At 40.9% G+C, this 9,094-nt stretch overlaps 1 protein-coding gene across 1 annotated transcript; it reads left to right on the forward strand.

Annotated features, from left to right (window-relative positions):
• Positions 1-1,472: 1,472 nt before the first annotated feature.
• Positions 1,473-8,753, forward strand: NUDT6 (nudix hydrolase 6). Its single transcript, XM_035897606.1, has 3 exons — positions 1,473-1,838; positions 4,264-4,318; positions 7,887-8,753. Exons 1-3 carry the CDS (start codon positions 1,785-1,787, stop codon positions 8,273-8,275), a joined length of 498 nt encoding a protein of 165 aa, XP_035753499.1. The 5' UTR covers positions 1,473-1,784; the 3' UTR covers positions 8,276-8,753.
• Positions 8,754-9,094: the final 341 nt, after the last annotated feature.

The raw sequence follows: 9,094 nt of genomic DNA on the forward strand, positions 1-9,094 counted from the left end.
TTAAAGCACATCCTTTGATTTATCCTGAAGGAAGATTGGTATTTCAGCTTTTAAATATTCCTCCTACACATAAGTCTGCCATGTATTATTAAAAACCAGACAATGTTTTGAGCTGGACACTCATCCCATAATAATTCCCTTCTGTGGAAATACTTCCCCATAGCCTTTTAAATGCATGTATCGTCACAGATCTGTCCCTATACTCTTCCTCCTGCTGTAAAATGATACAAGCATTTTTTTATCATTACTTACTAATTTGAAACCCATGTGTGACTGATGTGGAAAAGAGCCTGGTAAGCTGCGCCACTGTACTCATTCTGCTCACCACAGGGCACTTTAAAATCTGAGAAAAATACCTGTTTTAAAAGGAACAAGTTTTGAAAGTATGGCCAGTGCGTGTGAGATGATGATTAAACATGGATTTTAAAAAGCAGGAAAACTTGTAATCTGTGGGAAGAACGTCATGGGCTGAGCATGAGGGCACAAGGAAAAGCTGACCTTTTCAGTTACAAAAAAATAAAAAACCAGGATGTATGAGTTGAGTGAAAGCGTCACTTTTCCACTTGGAAGCAGTGCTTTTTGATTAACGGCTTGACTCAGCTTACTGGGCAGTTCCTATCATGCGTCGTTAGCTGGGTAGTACAGTATGAGTTGATAGTCAGCCAGAGGAAGGTTACCGGTATAGTCAGGCCATGGAGTACTAAACCTGGAGTATGATTAACCAGCAAGCACTCAGGCAGGGGGGTTGTGATGAATTTCACTGGAGGAGGGTTCTTGCCCATCGTCGCTACTCGGCCAGAGTCACTGCAGAAATTCCAGTTACATTTAGCAAGATTAGAGGCACATCTCTGCTGAAGCAAGCAGCTTTGCTAGATTATTTGGAAGCCGCCTTCATCTTGCATTCTTTAGTTCTGATAATATTAACACAAGCAAATTATTCTTTTCATTTCTTGTCTAACCTGGAACTTCAGTGCAGGAAGTATTTATCTTGGTACTGCTAACTTTGAATTTTTATACAGGATACATGACCATTTTTTCCTATTTTATTGTGTATCGGTTTTCCACCGACAAACCACTTTCTGTGATTCATCCCGACAAATCTCGCTATCTGTAAACTGACTGTCATTAAGGGTTGATCATGCTTTCTCAAAACATGTTAAATTACGGTTGTTAAGGCTGAACGTAGTGGTCTAACACTTTTTCAATATTATCTCTCTACTAGGTGCTGTTCTAGATGAAAGCACTGGAAAGGTGTTGGTCGTACAAGACAGAAATAAGGTAAGTTACATGATTATAAAATAGAGTTCATTTAGATAAGCCTACTCTGCAGCATAAATCAAAGATCTTTTTCTTTTCATTCCAGTCCAAAATTGTGACAGTTAACTTGTGTGTGTCATGGAACACATCTAGCAACACATTGCTATTTGCATTTGAAGGAAAAAAAAAAAATAATATAAAGACCTTGAAAATCTTCAGTTTTGTTGTTAACTATAACAGCAGAATTGAGCATCCTTTCTGCTTAGAGTTTTCTGTTTTCCCTTGTAACTGACCCAGGAATCCCTGCTCCTGTGTTTGGAGCCATGCAGACCTCTGCAATACCCCACGGCTCAAAGAAGATTTTGGGAGAAGGACTCTGATTCTGTTTGGTTTCAAAAATTCCAGGCATATCTGTGGCTTCAAATAAGCAGGAACATGGTTGGCCATGGGCTGGAGACCACCTTGTACAGCAGGTGCAGAGATCGTTAGTTTCTCACAAACTGAAGCGCTTGACCTCACTACCGAGAATGCCAAACCAGACTGTTAGTGCGGCCATGGTGGGTCGTGTGATGTGGCTTGAGGTAACCCAGCATCCATCCCTGGTCGTGGCTTCCAGCCTCTGTCAGGCTGGATTTTAACGCAGCAAGTGCAGAAAGCTGACTAGCTCATTAGCGGTTAGCTCTGCTAGTCCAACTTAAAATATACTTCGCTTCCGTTATGCATTTGTAAACTAAGTAAGTGTCTCCCGTACAGTCAGATTAACTGCAGTTTTAACATGGAAACAATCAAAATGCACTAACTGAAGTATACTCGGGTGCATCATTTGCATTTGATATAGTTAAAACTATGCCAGAAGCTCACTGGCTGCATTTTTCTGTCTTTCCTGAAACAGCTGCTAAGAGATTTCTTCTCAGGACCCAAACCATCACTTCAGTTCCTTGGTAACCAACAACGTGGTTAAGGACCTTCAATGAAAGGGTTCTTTCTTCAGCAGGCTCAGTCATACAACATGTAACACAACACCCTTGTTTCCTCTAAACTATTAATTTTATATTTTTACTTCTCATAAAGTAAAATTTCAAGGACTTCTCTATAGCAGGACCATCAGCAATTACCAAGTAAAGCATAAATCCAGCGTGCAAACTATAGGCTCCTAAGGCAGTTACAGTTCTCACGAGGCTCTGGGAACCGATCAGCACATTGCAAACTTTAGAGATGCTACCTTTATTGTTACTTTTGTGCACACAGAAATTACAGAACTGCTTACCTTTTAGTAAGTGTCTTAAACAAGTCTCAAAGAATAAAACCGGAAATTGCACATTCTGCATATTTCGTAGGAAAAAGTCGTTTCCTAAGCCCAGGAGGCTTAAAGTTTTAAGGTTTAACTTCTTAACGCTGTGGTTTTGTTAAAGCTCACCCACAGCCATTTTAAGGGCAGACACCTCCATCCAGTTTTCCAGTGGGACATCAGGTGCTCTGCTCAGGTTCTAGGTCCAATTCCGTACTGGCCAGACATCGCCTCCTCAGCCTCTGGCCCCAAAACGCAAGAGGGCCAGCCTAGCACCGTTCTTCCCTCCAGCTCACGCTGCAAAGCGGGACGGGTATAGCCGACTGTTTCAGCGTACCTTTCCCAAACACAGTTTGCTGCCCAGCAGAGCGAGCGAGGAAGCTGAAAGGATAAAAATTATTCTTTCTGACTCCCCTCTGTACAGCTGTGTTTTACTGAGTGGAGAAAAATAAGTACAAAACCTGAAGTGTACAAGTACCTGTACGCTTCTTACGCAGTGAGCAAATAAAATACTTCAGTGCAAGCAAATTGGCTCAGGCAGTGTCTGTTTCCCACTGTCAGTTCCACCCCTCCTCTCCCTTCGCCTTCCCCGTGAAATGAACAATTTCCCTGAAATGGTGACTTCTCATACAAGTGATGTTCTAAAAGCTTAAAAAAAATTTGAACAGCTAGTAGAATTCTAAGAGCTTTTCGGGTGTAATCATGAAAGGACAATTCCACAGCACACAGAGATTTCCAGGAACTGAAAGCCAATAGACAAATGTATGTATTTTCCATCTGAACTATTTTTAATCCATTACTTTAAATTCGTATCCAAGCGCTTTAAGAGTTCCCAGAAAAAAATATTTTCCAGTGTAGTCGGTGGGGTTTCAAATCCCTGGAAAGCACATGACTTCCCTCTCTGTGCTGCATGTACAAGACAAGGTATCTTTTTTTTTTTTTTTTGACCAGAGCATACCTTTTTACTGCGTTAATTTCTAGCTGAAGGTTAACTTCCTCCTCCATAAACCTTTAATAAGGAAAGAAATAAAAAAAAAATAGTACATAGATGTAAAGGTAAAGCCTACAAATCTTTATGCATTTGCAAGAGGGGACTCCTTTACCAGTATCAGAAACAGCACCAAGTCTGCACTTCGGATTCTGTTTTAAGTACTGAACTTTATTGCAATTCAATAAATGCTTCTCTATATAACTCACACACGAGGCCTCAGGTTTTGTAATCCGTGAAAACAAACGACAAGTTACACTAAATGGTTATTACAGACACACAAAGTCATCTTAAAGCCAGTGCAGTATAGAACAGTACTACAATCATGATACCTGTTTGTAAGATTAAATATATACACACAAAAAGCCAAAACCATGGAAGTGGAATACATTAGTGATTAAATACAAGATTATATAGTCTATAGCAGCTTTTTTTAATATTCAACTACTCTAGTTATCTAGCAGCAATGTTGTCTAATGACTGTTAGACAGTTTGTGTTTTCAATCAGTAGATGTTTTGTTCCAATATTTCATACAGACTGTAGATACCTCTGATCGTCACATTAGCAAGAACAAAGAGGTTCCTACTTAAAGCCTTACTGATGTTTTTTTAAGAGTAATTACAATAGTGAAACTTCAACAAAAAAAAGTTACGTGTTAATTGTCTCCTTCATATCAGAGAGTACAAAAGAGGCTGCGTACTTCATTAGTATTTTTTTCCTCCAATACAGACTCTAAATGCATGGAAATTTCCAGGAGGTCTGTCTAATCCGGGCGAAGACATTGGTAAGTCCTAGGATAACAGGTCAGACGTCAACAGAATTACAAAGACATTAAGAGTAGTGAAATACATCGTGACCCGTATCACTCCTATGACTCATCACTTCTTTGAATTAATGGGGAATAGATGAAGTGACATTATCCCATGACCTTAATGGTAATGGGGTAACATTGTGTTCAGGGCAGAGCAGCTTTATATTTGTAACACTTACCCTTTTCCACAATTTCTCTTAAATGAGTGCTCGAAGCCAGCTTATTTTTTGTAGGCTTGTTGGATATGCTGTAACATGAGCCAAAAGCACAGCGCATTAAGGTAATCCCTATATAACCCAAATAGAACTGAAACTGCGAGCTCTTGGCTCACACTGGAATCCAGGGCACCGAGCTCAATGATGCACTGAGTAAAAATTTCCAACTCCCCATTTTTATGTGCAAACCAGAAATAAATACACTTGCTTCCTTCCACCCTCGTTCATTGGATTTGTTTAGACTAAGAGCTCCTTGGCGCAGGACCAGTGTTAAGTGCAGCGCCCGAGTCTTGTGGGCACCTACTTTCAACCAGAGACATAAGGCACTTCTGTACGAAAAATCCTGATTTGAGGAAACCAATCACTTCTCCCTGGCATAGCAGAGGTGACGGTGAGCACTGTTGCAGTTACGTTCAGAGGAGAACGAACGAGGGTGTTAATGAAGAGAGAGATAATTGTGCTTTTTCTCCCTGTATCTCACCCCTTAAAGTGACGATCCACAGACCGGTTAATTCTTAAATTGTACTGCAGTTACTAGGTAGGTCTTGTTTTCAAAAGCTGCATTTGCTGACATTAATTTAGCCCCACGTCAGTACTCAGATACGAATATATTCTTCAGTAACTCAAACACGTTGCCCAGAGCCATGCAGCAGCTCTGGCAACCTGGGTACCGAGCCCAGCTTTCCTGACCGTTTTGTACCTTAGAAGTAGCTGCTATTTTTAGCAGTCTTCCTAAAACCGTGTGTAGAGGGCTTGTATTCCAGTTCATTATTTCAATCCGTGGAAAAAGTTTCTAGTTAGCGGGATATGGCTGAGTTGTAGTTTTCACAACTCATCAGTCACATTTTAAGACTTTTTGTCAAACACTGTGATAAAAATCAGAATTATCTGCTTAACAATGCAAATACACGTAACACAGTGAAACGGATCCATGTTTTCAGAAGAATTCCAAACGCCCCGTTTGTTGTCAGGCCAGGCTCCCCTTCACTTCTGGGAGATACCAGAGGGAGTTCCGTACTGGGGGAATGACCAGCGCTGGCAGCAGCTTCCCCAGAGGAATGCTGAGTAAAGGCAGTGGCCACCCCTCAAGTAACAGGCGAGATTATGGCTGGAGCCTGGGTGTAGGTATTGAGAAACACCTGGGAGGAAACAAGTCTCTTACAGCTCCCCTCCTGCCACTACTAAACTATATAATAATAAAAGTTATGATTCTCTGCATCACATCTTAATATTCCAAGAAGATATAAATTAGTGAAGCATAAAATATAATAGAGCTTAATTTTACTTTTTTTTTATCCTTACATTAAACCTTATAAACTCACAGTCATTCAAGGGACTAAATCTCAAATTACAGTTACAAATTGCAATTACAATGCTTGAAGATCCTGTAATTATATAAAGTGACAAAATATATGGCTGCCTACTTTAACGAGCACAAACTGACTTGCGCAAGTCATCTGAATTGTTTCTAACGCAGATTAAGCAAAGTGCACACATTTTTGTATTTGAGTATTCCTGAAACTCAAACCCTAGTGTTTCTTCTAGTTTAACTGTCATTATATATTTTTATATATATGTACACATATTTAAATAAAAAGGAAACAGAAAAGGCACTTAATCTAAAAGCAAAGCTCAAAACTTAAATTAAATCCCTAATTATTTCATTTTTCTTACCATAGCCTGCTTCGGCATTCTCACGATCTCAGTTGTTCTCCTTCTTTGACCACTGTTGTGTAATACAGCCCCTTGCCTAACAATAAAACCACTTGCCATGGGGAGTCTGCTTCACAACCCCTATTTTCAACCGGAGGGCTGCAGAGGCCTCTCTGGGCAACATAAAAGGCAGCCTCTCCAGGGGTCAGTCACCGTGAACGAGTCTCTTCCCCTATGTACTTCTTCCCCCTACACAGCAGCCTTTTAACTAATTAATACTGTAAAAAAAAAAAAGAGTCACAAACATAAATGTTCTGCAGCCACCTACTATTAATGGGTCTCTGGTCCCAGAAAGACCTCTATATCCTTGGTGTAAACTTTACACAGCTCGTTCCACTGCAAGACGGAAGCTGAGCTGGGGCAGGAGGCTGTGCAGAATCGGGGCCATTAACATACAGTTGTTTGGCCTCTGCTGGGTAAATCATTTTGTCTCTATATTGCTAGCCACTGCCACTCTATGTCCTGAAACTATTTCTGATATTTGAAGCTACCCCTAAAACATCTGGTTTGTTCACCCCTGACGTGTCAAAGACACAAGCTTCCATAGGAAGGCAAATCTCTGCAGGCTCTTGTAAAACGTTTTTTGCTTTTGGAAGGCAGCACACTCATTTCTTACTGAAAAGGAACTACCTGAAGTGGGTGACATCGCAAAGCAGCCACGTGCATTTCCCACTCAAACAAGACACAACCATGAGTTTACACAGATTTGGAAAAGCTAGTATTTTACCTACCAGTAGTTACCCCGGGCAAGTAGGATTTGACTTGACTACAACGCAACTGCAGAATTGGGGGAAGTAAGCGGAGTACCAAAAATCTCACTTGGGCCCTTCAATTTAAGATACTATTCAGGACTCTTTTGAGGAGTACCGGATGGGTGGGTAATGCTCTGGCTGTAGCTGCAGCGCACAGACCCTCCAGACCCTGGAGGTTACGGCTGCTTTTGTAATGAGGAGTGTTAACACATCACTTCGGGTGACGTATACAAAATGTACACGTGCAGCATGGATGCAGCATGTTTTCTGCAAGAACGTATGGCCTATTTCAGACGTCACTTGACACTTAGGGTCCATTTTGAGAAGGACTTGGTGCCAACTTTCACTTCCTGCAAACAAGTGTGTTACCCATTTTCGTGCACCTTGGGGCAAAGTGCAATGGCACGCAGTGATCTGATCAAGTGATCCGACACATGCACAGGTACTCAGCCACGCAGGGTCAGAACCTGAAACTGGGTAGAGGCAAGGAGAGAGACGGGGGCTAAGATTCAAAGAGCTGAAAAGAGGGTGCAGCACGATCTTGGATTAAGAGATCGCTGGAGCCAGCGACTGTCAGAATGTCCGTTTCAAAACCACACCCATAGAGTATTCTCAAAAGTTTCTTACTTTCATCATTTTGTAGGATATACACAAGAAAGGCACGTAGCACTTAGTTTTGTTTGGGGACCAACAAATTAGCTCATCCTTGTGTCGAAACAAACAGGCTTGCGTTCTGAAAAGCTTATGAAGCAGAACAGAGAACGCTTCTTAGAGTTAAGATATTTTCCGTAATCGACAGGTTTAAAGAGGGTGAAGCTATTCTAACATGAACATATATTACGGATTGCTCTTTTCACCTAGGAGAGACAGCAGTTCGAGAGGTTTTCGAGGAGACTGGCATTAAGTCAGAGTTCAAGTCCATCCTAAGCATAAGACAGCAACACAAACACCCCGGAGCCTTTGGCAAGTCGGACATGTACGTCATCTGTCGCCTGAAGCCCTCCTCCTTCAACATCAGCTTCTGCCAGCAGGAGTGCCTGAGGTGTGAGTGGATGGACCTCGATGAGCTCACTAGGACGAAACACGCTACTCCCATCACCAGCAACGTAGCTAAACTCTTACTTTACGGATACCGGGAAGGGTTTGATAAGATCGATATAACCATGAGAGAGTTTCCCGCTGTCTACACAGGCCTGTTCTACAAACTATACCACAGGGAGCTGCCCGAGTCCTATAGAAACATTACATGATCGCAATACATTTCACATTTCATTATATTAATAATTTAGAATTAGTATTGTAGTGTTATTTAGACCATATTAAGATTATCCATGGACTTCTTTTTAGGTAATTATTAGAAAGTAATTATTTACTCTATTCTCTAATAAGCTATAGAGATATAAATTATTTCTAAAGGTAAATATTGCCATAAGTATGCATCAGATTTGTTTTCCTTTAGTCTGTAAAGCAAACCTAAGGTAAATAAAATAGCTCTACATAGATACCTAGCAGAAAACAGATATATTATTAATCCTGAAAATTGATTTTCCAAGTACTTTTACCCTCCACACACACTGGCACAATAGGTTTAAAGAGCAATATAAGGACAGCATGTAACATTCATGTTTTAATCTGCAAAGGTAGTTAGTATCAGCAAATAATTGCTTAGATTTTTGCTACTTCGGAGAGGAGGAGGGAACTCGACGTCTTTAGTGTCGCGTGGCATACGTGCCCGGAATCCACCATGGAGATCAGCTTTTCGCAGACATGGGAAGAAAAAGGATAGCTTTCTGTCCGGGTCCAGTCTTTGGTCCAGGTTTGTACTGTCCAGTTCTTTTCAGTGCCACATACCAATCGGAGTACTTCCGTGATCGGTAAGTGTTATAGTTATTAGATTCCAAACGCTCAAAAAAGAAACATTCTTCTGTTGCACATTTCTAAAAGGGAAAAAGAAAAGGGTTACTGATATTCCATCACAACAGATCAATTTTTCAGACTCACGGGACTAACTTAGCAAGAACGTCCATTAGCAGTACCTTTGGGTTTAAGGAATTCACATTAAATGTGTC

The sequence above is a fragment of the Egretta garzetta genome, unplaced genomic scaffold (assembly GCF_000687185.1).
Source record: "Egretta garzetta isolate BGI_Z169 unplaced genomic scaffold, ASM68718v1 scaffold467, whole genome shotgun sequence".
NCBI classification, from domain to species: Eukaryota; Metazoa; Chordata; class Aves; order Pelecaniformes; family Ardeidae; genus Egretta; species Egretta garzetta.

What these genes read in the sequence shown, in the direction of transcription:
- NUDT6 (XM_035897606.1), top strand. Translation starts at nt 1,785, where the DNA reads ATGCCAAACCAGACTGTTAGTGCGGCCATGGTGGGTCGTGTGATGTGG. An exon ending in GTCGTGTGATGTGGCTTGAG is followed by an intron (nt 1,839 to 4,263) that starts GTAACCCAGCAT and finishes CCTCCAATACAG; the next exon opens with ACTCTAAATGCATGGAAATT. An exon ending in TAATCCGGGCGAAGACATTG is followed by an intron (nt 4,319 to 7,886) that starts GTAAGTCCTAGG and finishes CTTTTCACCTAG; the next exon opens with GAGAGACAGCAGTTCGAGAG.